The sequence below is a fragment of the Molossus molossus genome, unplaced genomic scaffold (assembly GCF_014108415.1).
Source record: "Molossus molossus isolate mMolMol1 unplaced genomic scaffold, mMolMol1.p scaffold_m16_p_22, whole genome shotgun sequence".
Lineage (NCBI taxonomy): Eukaryota > Metazoa > Chordata > Mammalia > Chiroptera > Molossidae > Molossus > Molossus molossus.
This window is the reverse complement of record NW_023425358.1, coordinates 20,287,718-20,305,758: the sequence shown is the minus strand read 5'-3', so window position 1 is coordinate 20,305,758 and position 18,041 is coordinate 20,287,718. Positions and strand designations below refer to the sequence as shown.

General features: G+C 40.0%; 1 protein-coding gene and 1 long non-coding RNA gene across 6 annotated transcripts in view; one reads left to right on the top strand and one right to left on the bottom strand.

Moving 5' to 3' along the window:
• The window catches only part of MORC2 (MORC family CW-type zinc finger 2), a 45,378-nt gene extending 37,766 nt beyond the window's left edge, over positions 1 to 7,612 (bottom strand). For all 5 annotated transcript variants that reach the window (XM_036276726.1, XM_036276727.1, XM_036276729.1 and 2 more), the window contains exon 1: positions 6,679 to 7,612. In XM_036276726.1, coding sequence (XP_036132619.1) covers positions 6,679 to 6,746 — 68 coding nt within the window. In that variant the 5' untranslated portion in view covers positions 6,747 to 7,612. The remainder of the gene's footprint in view (positions 1 to 6,678) is intronic.
• Positions 7,613 to 8,299: 687 nt separating this feature from the next.
• On the top strand, positions 8,300 to 17,711 carry LOC118639907. Its single transcript, XR_004961311.1, has 3 exons — positions 8,300 to 10,479; positions 10,752 to 10,879; positions 11,588 to 17,711. It is a non-coding gene; the product is annotated as an uncharacterized LOC118639907 (long non-coding RNA).
• Positions 17,712 to 18,041: the final 330 nt, after the last annotated feature.

Here is an 18,041-nt window from a genome sequence, read left to right as displayed (position 1 = left end):
GGTACGTGCCCCTAGTGGGAACCAAACCCAGGACACTCTGGTCCGCAGGCCAGTGCTCCAACAGCTAAGCCAAACCAGCCAGGGCGAAACCTTGACTTTTTTTTTTTTTTTAATCTATCCTCACCCGAGGACATTTTTCCATATTTTGGTCAGATAGAGTGGGAGGGAGAAAGAGAGAGAGAGAAACATTGACGTGAAAGGGACACAATGAGTGGTTGCCACCCACACAACCCAACCAGGGCCGGGGACAAACTGCAACCGAGGTATGTGCCCTTAACGGGAACCGAACCCAGGTCTCTCTGGACCACAGGCCGACACTCCAACCGCTGAGCCAAACCAGCCAGGGAGAAACCTTGACTTTTGATTAAGGAAAATATAAAATTATTAACACATAATGTATTACCATAAAGTTTTCAAAAATATCCAAATTATGCCCTGGCCAGTTTGAATCAGCGGGTGGAGCGTCAACCCTCGGACCAGAGAGTCAAGGGATCAATTCCAGTCAAGGGCACATATTTCAGTTTTGGTTTGGTCCCCTGCCCTGGTTAGGGTCATGTGGGAGGCGGTCAATTGATGTGTCTCTCTCACAGCAATGTCCCTCCCCCCCATCTGAACATAAATGGAGAAATACCTTCTGGTAAGGATAAAAAAATATAATATGTAATAATAATAACCACCAACACCACCAAATTATTCCATCTGATTTTTTTATATACCAAATTCTAGCCAATAGATACAAGAAAATTTTCTAAAAATTTAGAATGAAATATACTATTATTAAATAATCAGCATATAGGATCTCTGATGACTTACTATATTGTTTAAAACAAATTATAAAATGTTTGTTTATAAAATAAATACCTAAAACTGAACTGTTAGAAACACTGATTTTTTTTCCTCCTCAGCTAAATATTCAATTTTTACAAACGTAAATTCTGAATTAAAACCACCAGTCCTGGGAATTTTAGGAAGAACTTTTCCCCATGAGATCAATGAATATATGTTGCTAATCCAAAGGTGACACCAATAAATAACTTTTTTCAACAAAAAGTAGAAAATTTTTCTCCAATTCAACTAGAAAATAGAGCTCAAATTGTTCTAAAATCCAATTCTTAATTATTTTACATGGGGAAAAAAACAATTTCTAAGAGAAAAACTGGCATAAAATATCCATATCTTTAATTATTAAAATATGTAAGTCTTTAAGATCATATTAAATTCTTCAAATTATCAACTGGAATACAAAAAAAATATTCTGTAGATCACTCCACTAAAACAAAAAAGAAATAAATAAGCTAGAAAATTAAAGTTATTTGTTGAAGGTAACAAGTTAAAAATAAATCTAACATTTGCTCTCAAGCTTCTAGTCAGTCATTTTCCTGACTTAGAAACTTACAAAGTGAATTAGTTTTCTGTACTCTAAGTTAAAGAATGAAGTATCTGACTTTTGGTAGTGATAATGGTAAATATGAGTCATCTGGAAAACTAAATCTGATACCTTTTGCCATCAGGGCAAAAAAAAAAAAGAAAGAAAGAAAGAAACAGCAACTGCTTTGCAGCAATACATATTTCTGATCCCTTCACATGAAAATGAGAGACATTTGGCCCTGGTCAGTTTGGCTAAGCAATTAGAGCATGGGCCTTCGGACCAAAGGGTCTCAGGTTCGATTCTGAGTCAAGGCTGGGGTTGTGTAGGAGGCAACCAATCTATGTGTCTCTCTCACATGGATGTTTCTGTTTCTCTCTCTCTTCTCTCTCTCTCTCTCTTTCTCTCTCTCTCTCTCTCTCTCTCTCCCTCTCTCTCTCTCTCTCTCCCCCCTCCCTTCCACTCCATCGAAGATTTAATAGAAAAATATCTTCAAGTGAGGATTAACAAAAAAAGAAAAGAAAATGAGAGAGATTTAGAATTCAATAGTAAGATCTCAAAAGGGCAAACACAAATTATCTCTGGCTAAGTTTTCACTACTTTCTATACAGTGTTTAGAAATGTGCCTTGTACATTTATAATTTTTTAAAAAAACATTCCAAATGGTCTTCCTTGTTCCATACCATATGAATGCTGTTTCACACATATTTCAGATAAGTCAACATGTATCTTTAAAATGTAACTAAGGGAGACTTTTGTGACGTGTACCAATACATCATAAAAGGGGCCTTTTGTGACAACTGTTGGTAAGTTCAGAGACAACACCCAGAATTTTCTCCAAACCTATTGATTAATGATGGATCCTACTAACAAATACTAAAGCCAGAGTTCAAAATATCTCTTAAAATGTAAGAACCAAACACATACCAACTGCACAAGTTTTCCCTTTCTTTTCAAAGATTCAAAGAGATGCACTCATTTTTAGTTAGTATCTGAGACAGAGATATTAGAATAACTATCAAAAGAAATTCTTTTCCTCACAGACCTAACAATTCTTTACATGTGATCCAAGAAAGATCAACCATCTGGAAAAGAAAAGATTTTTAACAAATTCTCACTTTCAACTGATCAAGGCTTTTATACCATTTGTGCTGCGAAGGAAACTGTTTTGCAGCTCAGCATTTCCAGTCACAAATTCAGATAAATCTACTCTTTATATAAGGATATGGTCTCCTTCTTCATATTCAGCCTGAATTTAAATCACATAAGTACTTGAATATGTTGATAATAGTTAATTGCCCTAATTGATAGAAAATAAAGCTGAGACATTCTAGAGCAACCATTTTACATTCATATTGCTCTAACATATTTAGAGTAAGAACCTACATTTCACAGAATAATCAGGTTCCTCTATATTCACTATCAACAGGTTCCTCTACATTCACTTCAAATATAGATAAAACAACCCAAAAATATCATATGGCCAAGATAAGAAGTTATTAAATATGCCAACAGGAACAGACATAGAAAGCAGGCATCTTATACTTTAGCATTCTGCTCTATCAGACCACTTAGCAGTACTGCAAGTACATATGATATGCATCTTATGCCCTGTCCGGTTTGGTGCAGTGATTAGAGCATCGGCCCGCAGACCAGAGTCCTGGGTTCAGTTCCAACATACCTCAGTTGCAGTTTCTCCCAGGCCCTGATTGGGGTCGTGTGGGTGGCAACCAGTTGAGGTGTCTCTCTCACGTTGATGTTTCTCTCTCTCTCTTCCTCTCTTTCTCTCCTGCTCTATCTGAAGATAAGTGCAAAAGAAAAAATGTCCTCGGGTAAGGATAAAAAAAAAAAAAAAAAAGATATGCATCTTATGCTAAAAGACCATCACTACTGCCACTACACCTAGATTCCTCATGAACTTTTTACTATCAGTCGCAAAACCTGCCACCAAAATGCAATAACAGCATAAAACTCCTTTATTTAAAAACCCTATTTTTTTATCATCTCATACTAGCAACATTCAGTATTAAAAGAAATTAGCCCAAGACTTTCATATTATCCTAAGAATTTCCCATGCCTATTTTAAACCTTCATGCTAATGTAACCAAGAGAATAACCATCAATAGTTACCACTAACCACACACACAAAAAATCAAGACAGATGTTTACTGTCTTTAATAGATGCTCTAGGATCTACTAAGAACTTATCTGCCTAACAGCAAATTGCTACCATACTTACCAACTTTGGGGTTATATAAGCTAGTATTATAAACAGAATAATAACCACTATCTCTTCAATGTTTACCATATACCATGTAAGAACTAATTACTTTATAAACATTATTTTACTTAATACTCAGAAACATCGTCAAATTAGCCCCATTTTACAGATGATGAAACTGAGACTCAGAGAAGTTGACCTCTGCCCAAGGACACAGCTCAGAAGCAATCAAATCTAAGCTTGGCAGGTTCCCAAGCTCATAATCTTTCCACTGCATCACACTGATTTCCACCCTTCTAGTCTGGGCTCTAATTCCAAGTCTATATTAAATAGGAGGTAAGGAAAGGGCCATTTCTTTCATAATTCATAATATGGCTCTATTGTAGATATCAGACACCCTGAAAAAAATCCTGTTTTTAACATTATGACAGAACAAAGGAGACAGTACTGTAAAACAAATTTCACCTTCTTAACACAGGAGATACAGCTCCTGTATCAAGAGTACCAAGTCACATCTTAAGAAAATTCAAGGCCCTGGCCAGGTAGCTCAGTTAGTTGGAGCATTGTCCCAGTATGCCAAGGTTGCTGGTTCCATCTCCAGTAAGGGCACATACAAGAAACAATCAATAAATGCATAAATAAGTGGAACAACAAATCACTGTTTCTCTAAAATAATCAATAAAAAATGTTTTTTTTAAATTTTGTTTCCTCTAGAAGTGAATGTTCTGTCAGGTCACCACATTAAAGAAATCTCTTGAAATTAGTTACAAACCAGAAACTTATCTCGTCCTAGGGTTCATATTTTTATTTGGTACAACTGGACATATTCAAAAGTAGACAAACTCAGTGGTGTAAGCTAGACATTCCAGAACTTCTAAAATGATACATCCAACCCTCAAATGTCCATGCAAGCAGGTGGTTCCAGTTCAACACTGGTAAATCAAATTCACAGAAAAATTCTCCAAATCGCTTTAAACAAGTGATTTAACTGAGGTTCAGTTCTTTGTTTTGGCTCTGTCTGCCTATTAATAAGCTAAAAAATAGCAAAACAAATAAGCAGAAATATCCCAGAATCCTCAAATTAGAGGCGCCACTGAAATAAAATTCAAGACTTTATTTATTTTTTAATCCTTACCCGAGGACATTTTTCCATTTTTTGTTCAGAAAGAGTGGTAGGGGGGAGAGGGAGAGGGAGAGGGAGAGGGAGAAGGAGGGAGAGAGAGAGAGAGAGAGAGAAACATCAATGTGGAAGGGACACATCGAGTGGCTGCCACCTGCACGACCAACCAGGGCCAGGGACAAACTGCAACGGAGGTATGTGCTCTTAGCGGGAACCGAACCTGGGTCTCTCTGTACCGCAGGCTGACGCTCTAACCGCTGAACCAAAACGGCCAGGGCTGAAATTCAAGACTTTAAAAGTGAGAAGTAAACCCTTTCCTGTATAGACAAGGAAAAATGCCCCTAAAGGTAAAACTGACAAAAGTCAGTACTGCCCAGTGGTTAAAAGCACTAACCACTGTAGCCAGATAAATCTTATTGCCTTAAATCTGCCACTAAGCAGTTGTATAACCTTTGGCATGTAACTTATCTCTTTGAGCCTCAGTTTCCTCAAACGCAAAATAAAAATAATCCCAACAGTGTTGCTATAGATTACTTTCAACCACGTTTAAAACAGTAAGTGGCATGAAGCAATTAATTATTATGACTATTATTTTATTATTAAATAAAGTCTTTAGAGAAGCTGAAACAAGAACCCAGTTTCTAAAGTCTCATTCATGTTCTTCCAAAATTATCAAACAGTCTACCATTCCAAATTTGGCCCCTCATTCCAAAGCACAATCATCTGTGAATATCTAGTGGCCTCCAATTGCTAATTCTTAATGTGACAGTTTAAACACAAAAAAATAGCAAAGGTTTTGCCAATGGCTATGTTATAAACCTTACAGTCAGCAACCTTACCTAACTGGATTTCAGATTCACCATCCATAGCATAAGAACTTCTAGAGTACCTACTCTAAAACTCTAGTTCAATAAACTTCCTAAACAAAATAAAATAAAACCAGGTTCTTACAGTTTGGCACTCACTTCACTTAGAAAAATTTCATTTCCTTGATAGAAAAAATAGCAAACAAAAAATTACAGACATGATCACAAAGACGACTCTGGAAATCCAGGGTTTTAGTTTTGTTTCTAAATCCTTTCCCATAATAGGATAAAAATCATTGTACTATTATTGGATAACTGAAGTCTATATTCTCAACTCTGAAGGTGATTGTTCAGATATCTGGGCCATAATCATTTAGTTGCTCATCATCTCTTCACATACTAAAATGTTCGAATACTTACCTTCATCTCAAAAGTGACAACTGAACATATTAAAACACTAAGTAGTTATGACCCCAATGGATTACTTCCAAAAGAGTGAGCATAAGGATTAACCTGAAACATTACAGACCAATGTAGAGTCATGGTAATCTCTTCATGATCTCAAGAACCACCAACACTATGTGTTCTGAGATTTGCACCCATTTGGGGGAATAGCTATTTGAATCATAGGTTTAAACAAGTTGCCATTTCCTACTTAGCATATGAAAACTGTCAGATGTGGGGATGAATTTCCCAGGAATATAAAGCCAACTGTTTGCTGAAAAAAAGAATAAATAATTTCTTCTTACAAGTTGTCATTTAAATGTCTTCATTCTATTTTTTTCTCCTTGTCAGAAAAAAAAATTGTTATAACCCAACTGTTTTGGTTGTTGTCACTAAACAGAGTATACTAGAATAGTCCAACTTTTGGTGATCCAAAGAACTGTACTTGTTGGATTCCTATCAAACACTTGAGAAACAACTCGATATAGTGGCCTCAAATAACTAGCTTGCATTTTATCAAATAAATTTTGATCCAATAAATGGTCATATTCTTCTGGATTATCAAGAAATATTGCACTGATCTCAGTTCTTCCATTGAGCTCAAGGCTCATCCAGCGATACATCCCCAAGAGTGAAAAAGCAAAATTTTCTGGGAAAAGAATTTCCATGCTATCAAGAAATGAGTTATCGATGACTATAGAGGCACCTACAGGGTACTTACGAATTTGTGTGTAGATATTCAAAGGTTAGCTGAGCTCGATTCAAACTGCTGTAATTTGTGAAAGCCATGAGTGCAGTGAGGTCCAGTCCTTTACCCACTAACTGGGAAATACAACCTTACGATGGAATAGATTTTCCAGGATTCTTTCCAGAAAGGTTTGGTAAATCTGTCTCCTTACAGTTAAACAAGGTTACTTGACTACCTATCCAAAATATATTCAGAGATACTATTACAATTGATTTTTCCTTTGTGTTTGTTTTTTTTTTTATCTTCTCAGACTGAATATTTTGAATAGAACTGTGTCATAAATCTGTAGTCTTAGGAGCTTTAATGTTAAATTGCAATAATTCAATGAGTCGAAATGTGGATGATCTTGAAGTAGATGGTATTGGAGTTGGCGATTTTATTATTGCTCCATGTTCATTTTCTTCGACCCCTTTTTTGTTCTAGGAAATTTACCAATCCGGAAACTTATCAACTTCTGTTATAAGACTGGACAATCACCCATGTCTTCGCCACCAATGATCCCAGGATCCTTAAATAGACTCCAGATTGGCGGCCATGATGTCGAGTATATATGGCGATAGTTCGGCTTCACCAATTCTCCACTGAAAGGTCTCTCAACCGCAGATGGCGGATTCCAGTTTTCAGAGCCCCGCCCCAATCTCCTCAGGGTAGTGTGTCAAATTACCTCACAAAGACCCACTAAAACGCCTCAGAATTAACCTGCCCAAGTCATCTCAGGCGGGCGACGCCCCTCCCCCCACTCTCCTCAGACAGCGGCCTCGGCCTCTCTGGCCCTTCCAGGGCCTCTCCTCAAGGAGAGGAGTTAGGCCCAGCTTTCAGAGCCCGGATCGAGGGCAATGGCGAGCGTACACCCGACAGGGCGTTGCCCAGCGCTCGCGGCTGCCTTTGTCCCTCCCCACGGAATTGGAACCCAACAACCGCAGCGCGCTCTTGGACCATGTGCTGCCGCCGCCTCCGCCGCTGCTGCCGCCGCCGCCGCCGCCGCGACACGAGCCGCCCGTGCGCCGCGCTGAATAAGGTGACAGGACTCAGCACCACGAAATTCGGCTTTTAAGGTTGCTTCGCAGCCGCTTCCCCGGCCACCACAGCCACCGCTTTGTCTCCGCCTGTACACACGAACCGGGATCCCTCGCGCACTCACCGACGCCCCAAACCCCCGAGGCCTAGGTGGCGCATTCAGCCAATCATATAGCCGCAGTTCCTCCCGCCCCCCGCCCTAAAACGACGCCCCTTGATTGGTGTCCAGTGTGTTTCCACGTGACCGGATATTGTTAGCCGGGCCCGCCCCTGTCACGTGAGAGCGCGCGCCTCTCTTCCTGCTTTCCTGACCCTCTCCGCCATTTAAAGAAACAGTACCGGGGGCGGGCCGAGCGACGCAGCCGGGACGGTAGCTGCGGTGTGGACCGGAGGAGCCATCTTGTCTTGTCGCCGGGGAGTCAGGCCCCTAACTCGAAGAAGCCCTGGCGCGCCCTCCCCCACTCCCCGGTCTGGTAGGGCGAAGGAGCGGGCGCGCGGTCGATCGAGCGATCGGTTGGCGGCTCTTTCTCCTGCTCTGGCATCCAGCTCTTGGGGCGCAGGCCCGGCCGCCGCGGCGCGCGCCCGGTGGCCGTTGGCGCTCGCGCCGCGTCTTTCTTCTCGTACGCAGAACTCGGGCGGCGGCCTATGCGTTTGCGATTCGACGAGGAGTTGTCCGGGTGGTCGGCGGTGGCGGGCAGCTGCTCCGCCCCGCTCCCGGGGAGGCGGCGGCGGGATTTGGCGCGGCCGGGGAAGCGGGGGTGGCTGGGGCCGGCCTGGAGGCCTGGCGCCACCCTTCGGGGCCTGCAAGGACCCAGTTGGAGGGACAGGAAGGTGCTGGGGGATGGTTGGTGGTGGGCTTTCTACTTTGCCTTTTCCTCCTTATGCCGCCTTAGTGAGAGGCGGGAGTTCTGGCGGCAGCTCCGGGGTAGGAGACAAGCTCCGGAGTCGGAAGAGCTGGGTTTGCTTCCGGGCCTAGCCACTAGCTGGCCGAGTGACCTTAGGCAAGTCACTCTGTAATCTGTCTGCGCCTCAGTTTCCTCTTCTGTCTAACGATGTTTGTGGGATTAAAGCGCTTTGTAAACTATAAAGCGTCAGTGTATGCAAGGGATAATTATTGTTTGTAAAAATTTTTTTGAGTAAGAAAACAGCAATTGCCTAATCCATGGATTTTGAACCTGGGAGCCTTGGATTGGAGTTGGAGATACCCCAAACTCCCTTAAATTGTATGCAGAGTGGGAATGTGCATTTTAGGGGAATGAGGATCCATCGCCAACAAGTTTTCAAAGGGAAATGTCACCTCCCGAAGAGTTAAAGATTTCTTTATGCCATAGGGAGGAAACTGAGGCCTAGATGTTATTTGGGATCCTTCACAACCAATTTGAAGCCCCTGTTTGAATCCCTGGGATATGTGAGCTTTTCTGTGCATAATGGGTATTGGGGTAACAACACTTCACTGCTTGGTTTTTTTCTGAGTTTTCCTTTCCCTATGGGGTGCCTGAAGGGTGGCTAATGCATATGGTACGGTGGCACCCAATATAAAGCAGCTGAAATGGATATGTTCTCTATCAAGAATCCTATTTAATCTTTGGCCCATTAACTCTTTGTTGCTGCTTATACTGGTGCCAGACAACCTTTCTGACTCTTTCATTGACCATTTTTCACGACCATGTTTGCCATCTGTTACTTGCTCCTATTTTATATTTCTAGTCTATGTGGTTGCTAGTGAGCAGGCTTATTTTTAAATGGTGCTGCCAAGTCTAGCTAATTAATGGGGCAGGTGGATCTTTAGCAAGCTGGCTCACTGGAATAGACTGAACCAGCATGGAATTCCTGAAGATGTTGGGGGGTTATCTTTATTAATTGAAGGTTAACATTTTCTGAAAAATTGTGTTAGAACCTGCGCTGAACCTCAGAATCAGTAGATTTGGAAGTGTTTCAAAGCTTAACTTTTTTCTGGACTTTGTATTCTATTTGCTTGCAAGGGTGTTACTAAGGTGGCCAAAATGCCAGTTTTTTGCTTCTTTGTTAATTGTCAGCTGCTTTTGTCTAATTCCAGGCTATTACCCAGCAAACACTATAGAAATGTTTGAACAGTTGGATTTCAAACATTTTGTTTGGAGTGGTATAACTCTAAGCAAGCGAACACACGTTTAAGTGTATTTTGTCTGGTTAGGTGTTACCTGGTTCTGCTATTAACATACAAATGTCTGAAAAAAAATTGACTGTTCCCTTTACCTAAAGGGCAGAGACAAATCTCACTTCCAGAGAAGTAATGTTTTTGGAGAAAAATGTGTTGGTCTTTTAGGTCTTCTGTAATAAAATCTGGATGTACTTACTGCAAAAGAATCTTAAGACTGTGGTGATAAGATGCTTTTTTCAGCAGAAAGGAGTGAAAAAAAACAACTGGAACTCAAAGCTTGAAATACTGTGACAAAACATGAGATGTACAGGATAGAAGGTTGAAAGGGTTTCACTACAATGTTCTACACTAGCTGGAGCAGATGTCTTTCAGTATAGCCATGGCATGGACTCCAGATTTGCAAGACCTGGGACCTGGAAGAGCTTATGAGGATATGACAGGAACTCTGGAGCTGGGTATTTTTCTTTTTGAATTTTGGGACTATTGACCTCGCTTTCAGAAGAGACAACGACTAAGCAAGCAATGCCACCAGTGCTGTTACTGAGAATTTGAAGACCTGAGTTTCTGCCAGACCCTCAGTGCAAACTCTGGTGACACTGCATCCAAAGTGAACTACGGTACTTGCCATTTTCCAAAATGACTCATTCTTTACCATCTCTACACTTCTCTTCATACTTTCTTCTTTACCCTGAAAAGTCTTCCTCTGGTTCTTCACCTGCCAAAACTCTACCATTTTCTCAATATCCACCTCAGATGCACTCTTCTCCTTGGGTCTCCTAACTTTAGCCAGAATTAATATTTTTAAAATTTTGTCATATATCTTTTATCTTTGTGTATGATGCCCTATAAAGTAGTTATTTGCATGCTTTTTTTATTTGCTCTCTTGCAGATAGCAAGCCCCTTGGGAAAAAAGGGTCTTGTCTTACGAATCTTGGCCCACACATACTACCACATATGATGAAGCTTTTAATAGAAAGGAAGAATTTAGAGAGCAGGCTATCTCAGAATAAGCATTCAGTAAGTGTTTGCTTAAGCATTGTGTGATAACCTGGTTACTCTTGATTAGGAAAAAATCACTATGGGCCATGCTTCTTCCCTTGTTTCATGTTTTTATTCTTTTTAATTCTAATTTTTAAAAGATTCAAGAGCCTTTAGACATAGAAACTGATGTGTTCCATAAGGTATTAATTCTCTAGATACCTATTCTTTCCCATTCTAGATAAATCTTGTCAAGATGAAAGTTAAGGACCACCCCTGCCAGTAAGACAATTTAACAAAGGCATTGGAAAGGGAAGATGGGCAATATCTCCTTTGCCTTGGTGTTGGTGTGTAATTTAAATTCATTTATTCTTGTTCCTCCTGTGGAGCCTTTCTTTATTTCCCATCAACCACTGCCCAGCAGCCTGAATACAGTCAGATTACCTCCCCAGAATATGAGGCTTGAGGCAGTTCCTGAGATAGTTTATCCTCAAGAATCAGGAAACAGTCTTTGCCTGAGAATTCTTTATGTTCTTAACGTCACTGACTTAATCATAAGGCTCCTTTTTTTCTATATCTTCTGTCAGCTTCTCAGGCAGGCTTGTCAAGAATTAGTACGCATCAGGCAGCTGATGTGCTGACAGCAGACCCACCCAGGTGTTAGAGTCCTGTGCTTGTAATTCCATGCATTTGTTATCTGTTTTGTCCCTGGACCTTCTGACCATCTTCCTTGTGCTGTTCCTTCAGCCTACAGATTTGATACCCGGATTTTTGTCCATGGTGATTTCTATCACCTTACTACTGAAGAAGATACCATTCCAGTGGACAACTGTGACCCAGGAGACATTCAGCCATCATGACGTGGCCTTCACCTCCACTCCTGTCCTGTTCTAACCAGATTGGGTATCACCCTTTATGTGAAGTCAAACTCCTCAAGCCAAATAGCTGAAACTGTTTAATCACAACAAAGGCCCAGTTTGTTCCATGAGTGTGTATTTTGTTTCTTCAGTTAAAGCCTTCAGAGACATGTAATAAATTTGGACCAGGGGATTCTTATTTATCAACACTGTCTGAAGACTGGTAACATCTTCTTGAGAGCGACATTGAACCACATTCCACAATCTCAAATGTTTGAAGTATATGAAGTGTTGAGGATCCCATACAGGTCACTGGACACTTTCTTTTTCCACTACAAAGCTGTAGTATCCTACTGAATGAGAAAGCAGATATTCTGACCCATTGGGATTAAAACAAAGGCACAGTGAAGTCCTCATAGCATCTTTGGGATTACTCAGGAACCAGAACTTTTCACAAAAATGTAAGAAATTTACAAAGGAATCTTTACCCAGCATCTCACAAAGCTTCAATCAGATTCCAGAAAAGGCCTTGAGACATCCAGGTAGAACCTATATGATAATCCCTTATGTTTATATCGCACTTTACAGTTTCAAAGCACTTTTACATGCATTAATATCAATGATCAAAATCACACAATAGACTATAATCCCTTATTTGCAAAAGAGGAAATGGGATTTGAAAGGTTATCCAAGGTAACAACAGCTACCAACTGGTGGAGGCCAGGCCTTCTGACTCCCAGTCCAGTTCTTTTCTTGGAATTAATTTGGCCTCTACCTTACCCACAGTGTTAAAATGACTACGGTTTGGGAACCCTAGAAGTTTTCCAGCTTCCTGATCTGGTGCCCTTAACCAGGATGTCATAAATGTAATATTGTGATAACTGTACCTAGACTAGAATTCCATGGAAACCACCCCTAAGGTTTAGGAGCAGACTGTCTTTATGATGGTAGACTGTCCAGTCTGCAAAACACATGTTCATCTAACAACACTACCCAACATGAAACACAAAGCTACTTTTAGATCTTTTGTCCATCTTCGTGGTCTTTCCAAAGATGGTGTAATTGGGGAATCCCTGTTCCTATCATGCCCTTGTTTTTTTGTTGTTTTTAAGTCTTATACTGTAGGACACACAAGATCTTATCTATGGTTTTTTTTGTCCCCAAACTAATATTTATACAAAATGAGCCATCCATTTAGAACAGTACTGTTCATGTATGTGTATTTGTAAACATAATATATATGTCATACACATAGAGCTTCTGTAGTCCAGTAAGGAGGTAAAAATACTGTAAAATGTGTCCCTCCCTGATAATGCAGTGTAGTGTATTAAAGGATATTAGAATGCCTGCAGCGAAAAAATAATAACTCATTTAGCTGTTTAGCCTGGTATGTTCTAAGTTGAATCAAGCACAGAATGTTACTTTTGCAACATTCCTTTCAGTGGAATGAGGCAGCTGCTTAAGAGTGGCATAGCCAGTGCATCCTGAATGCCAACAGATTGCCCTGGAGACCCAGGATTATAAACTACATCTTTGTCCCCCTCCTTTTTTTCTTACCAATAACAGCTTTGAATTAGTATGTTTCCATCATCTGAGAGTCCTTTAACTTGACCATTACCTTGATTTTCTGTCAAAGGAATCTCTAGAAGATTCGTGGGAATACAGGGGAAGGGATTAGGGGAAAATTAGTTCATCCAAATTTGAATGGATTTGATGACATTTAGTGATACACTCCTTTGTCCCTAGAATTGTGCTATAAGTCTAGTTCAAGGGTATTGCATCTCAGGTGGGTGAGAAGATTGTGAAAGGAAAAGAGGAAGAAGATGAAGAAAACGGGAGGAGGGGTGAGAAGGAGATATTTTCTTAGAATTTCTGAGTTGTGGCCCACTGAGATCTTAGTGATTGAGGAGAAGTCACCCAGCGTGGACTTCTTGGAATAATATTTACGAAGAAGTGAACCCATTTTGCAGCTGTATCCTGACTACAAAAACCCCAGTGCTATTGTCACTTAAAACCAATAGCCTTGTTCTCTGGTCATCACAAGCCCAATGAGAATTTATAGCAGACTTGAACATTAAATTTTCTAATTCTATAATGTGGCCCACTTTAGGGGAAGAATGAATAGGAAAACACCTTGGCTTACCAAAGGCTTTGCTCACAGTTTCTGGTTTCTGTGACCTATTTTTTGTATTTCAGCATTTTGTGAACAACTTATTCTTAGATTGGTTTTCCAAAGGCTTTGTGGCCATGAAGCCCTTTGAATGAAAACTATGTGGAAGCCCAAAGTAAAAGTGAAGCTGCTCTGGATGAAGCAGGAGTAGGGGGTCCTGAAACCTGCCACAAGCATCTTCCTTTACTACCATGGTGACACCTAAGGAGACTTCTTTACAACACCTAGAATTCTTCAGAACACATTTTGAAAAACACTGCCCTAGACCACAACATGTTCGACCTGAATGGTATTCTGATCTGTACCTCTACTCAACACAGTTCAGTTGGTGCTGAACATTCTTAGAAATACTTACTGTGAGCAAACTCAGAAAGTTGCAAGAACTTTCTTTGTCCCCCAAGTAGTTATATGAGCCAAAAGTGATATCAAATGGACCTAAATTAACAGCCCTCTGCCCCCCAGATGGACTTCCAATAATTCCTGGGTTTGGATATAGACAGTAATTCATACGTACTCTGCAGTGACAAAAAAAACCCTTACCCAACTTGCACAAACACCAGATGCTCTAGTGGTACTTGAAATATGTGAATTTGAAGTTTTGATCCTCTTTGGATACCTGAAGTAACAGGTATAGAAGCTGATGCTTCATTGAGGCTATAGTAGACCAACTTGTACATTGGACCTCCCATCATCAGCCATGGTACTCTACTTCATGTACCAATGAATAACCATTAACTATGGAAGCAGACTTCAGATACTGGCAACATTAACCGAAAGGGTACCTGGTTTTATCATTCATCTTATTCTCAAACTACAAGTCACTATGACTCAACCAGTGGCAGTAATACCACTGCTTGGTTTCTATTTAACTGCTGTTTCCAGGATAAATGAGCTAATTTTTTAAAAGCTAAAACAGTTCCTCTGTTATTGGCATATCTGCCTGGCATAATCTTCTCTACGATTATAAATACCCAGCTCTAACTACATGTCAGACCTGATCCACAAGAGACCATCTTTGAACATCTTTTCTCATGTATGTGATTTAAAATGTGGCCATTTGGAAAGTTTTCTTCTAACCAGTGAGTGATTTTTTGTTTTTGTTTTTTTAAATATGTTTTTATTGATTTTTTTTTGTGGTACGTGCCCCTAACGGGAACCGAACCCAGGACTCTGGTCCGCAGGCCAACGCTCAACCTTGTTTTTGTTTTTTTAAGATGAGTCTTTTGATGTCTGGTACTATCAACTGTAGGTATTAGGGATTTGAGGTAGGCCTTTTGACTAGGCCATCATAGCTTACTTACTGGGAATCTCAAATTGTGTATCGTCTACTTTTTTGCTGGAAATGTAGACTGACTTGAAAAACAAATCTACAAAGCCTGCAGCTAAGGATTTTGTCAGTAGATTCAAGTTTGCTGCTGCTGCTTCCTGATGTCACAAGACCACAGTCCCATTGTCCTTGTGGATATGTTCATGGATTTTTACCTGTCTCAATACTGTTTTACACTGATTCAGAGTGGCCAACTTCATTTCTTGCCATGAGATACTTTCAGTCATTGAGACAACTTACCTGTTTCTGCAGGAAGGATTCGGTTTATGAACTTCCAGACCAAATCATGTTGAACAAGTAGACATTGATTTATGTCATGAGAAAAATCTCATTGACTTCACAGTTGACTTAAGGGTCAACTCTCCTCAACTACTTTAACAAATGCACTGGTTAAATGTTGGGAATGGTTTCTTTATATCTCTTATCCAATAAACTAATTATGATTACATGATATAGTCTACAAATTGTCAAACAAGGCCTAAGTCTTGTTATTTTAGACCATTCACCATCAACAAATAAAAATAAAATGATGACTATCCTGCTTGTATATACAACTATTATTTGTAAAGGAGAAACCTGCAAAGTCAGTTTTTTTATTACCTTTCAAATGTCAGCTAGATTTTTTTTTCTCTTGTACAAAAAAAGACACTGATCTACACTGCCAGTCCTTCCCTTTAATCCTGTCAGACTCAGTCAAAATGAGGGGCTTAACATGAGGATGATCATCTTTCAAGAGTTTAATGAACACTGTATAAGAATTGATGGTTAAAAAGCAAAAAGCCTAAGATTCAAATCTAGGATCTTACCTACTATCTCCCTGCCTCAGATCTCATCTAAGTCCAGCAGCACCATTCAGTCAGTTTGAGGCCTTGACTTGTTTTTGATTCCTAGAGAGGTGCTGAATTGCAGAAGATGGAGACTTGATTACCAAAGAAAGTAGTGCCAATCTTCATGAACTCTATACTCCCAGGTATAGCGTAGACACCTAAACAGAACCTCAAGTCTGGACTGAGAATATAGCCTCCTGAGCTGAAAATTCTTGGGCAAATGAGCAGGAAAATTAAAGCTGCTATACCTGACTGGCCATTTAAGATCTGAAAATTGTATCCAGAATAAACACTATGGATTAACCCTGGAGTAAATACTCAGGGTAAAAACTAATTTACAGAGCTTCAATATTAAACTACATGTTCTTCCATATCATACCCTGGTTATTGGTATTGCTGGCCCTGCTGAAGGTACCCTACTTACCTATTTACCTAACTCAGCCCTTGCCTGCCTTGTTTTGACATGTTGCTGCAATCAGACTTGCTGTCCTTGAGAAGACTGCAACTGAACTCAGCCTCTCATATACCCAATTTCACCAAGGAGTTTTGAACAGAAGCAACTGCACCTCACCCCACCAGGACTTGATGTTCTCAACAGGAAGGACCATGCTGTGTACTCTTTGACCAACAGCAGCCTTTTTTGTTTTTTAAGTACAGAGTAAGCCTCTAGGCCTATATGTATTTGATCATTTTCAGCACCTGGGACCCTTTCTAACAGATCTGAAGGAGTACAGCAGATCAAAAGCACTGTTAGTTTCTCTCTTATGCAGTAATACAGAGGTGAGTTGGATTCACCTGTACAGAAGTAAGAATGTTCAACTTGGCAAAAGACTTGAACACAAGAAAAGTTTTCCAGGAACTTAAAATTTACCACTGACTTGAATAGCCTCACAGAACTACTTGTCATTGGGAGACTAGTTGTCTTGCATTATGTCAACTAGATAGTTGGGCTTTCAGACTCATTGCTTATATTGAGACTCTATTGTATTATCCAGAGTGTGTTACTGGACATGATTATCCCATTCAAATGGATTATAAGCTTCCTGACTACAGGACATAGTCCTCATGATGTTTTTTCGAAATACTTTTATTATGAAGAAAGTAAAATTGCCAGCTGTTACCATTCAACTTTATGAGCAGAGATTAAACTTTTTCAATATCTGGTCTTATCATTTATTTTTAATTGACCAGCTTTCATTTCATCTCTTCGTAACAACTCCATGATGTTTCTTGGAACCACATCTTCCAATTTTTAGTCCACCTAGTTCAGACAGTCTGATCTAACCTTAGGTTTCATGTGTGGACATGTAGTTCAGACCTGATCAATCAGTATAGTTCATCTCCTTGATCATAGTGATTGATTTGATTCGGGAATGGTCATGTGATTCAAGTTGGTCCAGTAATACTCAGCCCTAGCAGTTTGACTGATCTGTGGAAGAGGAAAAGCTCAGAAACGACTGAGGTTGCTTACCTTTGTGGGATGAAAAATCTCAAACCAGCAGGGTCTACCATATAAAATGTGCCAGTCAGAGAATGAAGCCAGTGCAAAGGAAAGCGGAGCCAAATGATGGAGAGACTTGAGTCCTGATGACAATGTTTGTGCTCCTAGATCCACCCGTGCCTGAAGCTAGTATATCCTCTGGATTTTTTTCAGTTTTGTGAACCAATAAATATCCTTTTGTTTAAGTTACTTTGAGTTCAGTTTCTGTTGCTTGAAATTGAGTCCTAATGTACTACCAATATTGAAAATTGGCAGATCCAAGTGTTAAAGTATAGGCCATGGCCACTCTGAAGTTCTTTTCTAAACTGGAAGGCAGTGAAAAAGGAACTGACAGCGTTTAAGAAAGAATAAAAATTAATTACATGATAGAAAAATATGCAAGAAAACCTAAATGTTATCAGTAAGGAATTGGTTAAATAACATGGTTTAACCATATTAAGAAAATTTACGTGTGTGTTAAAATGAGTAAGATACACTTAAACTGTGTATGGACTTGGAAAAAAATGCCATGTCATAGTA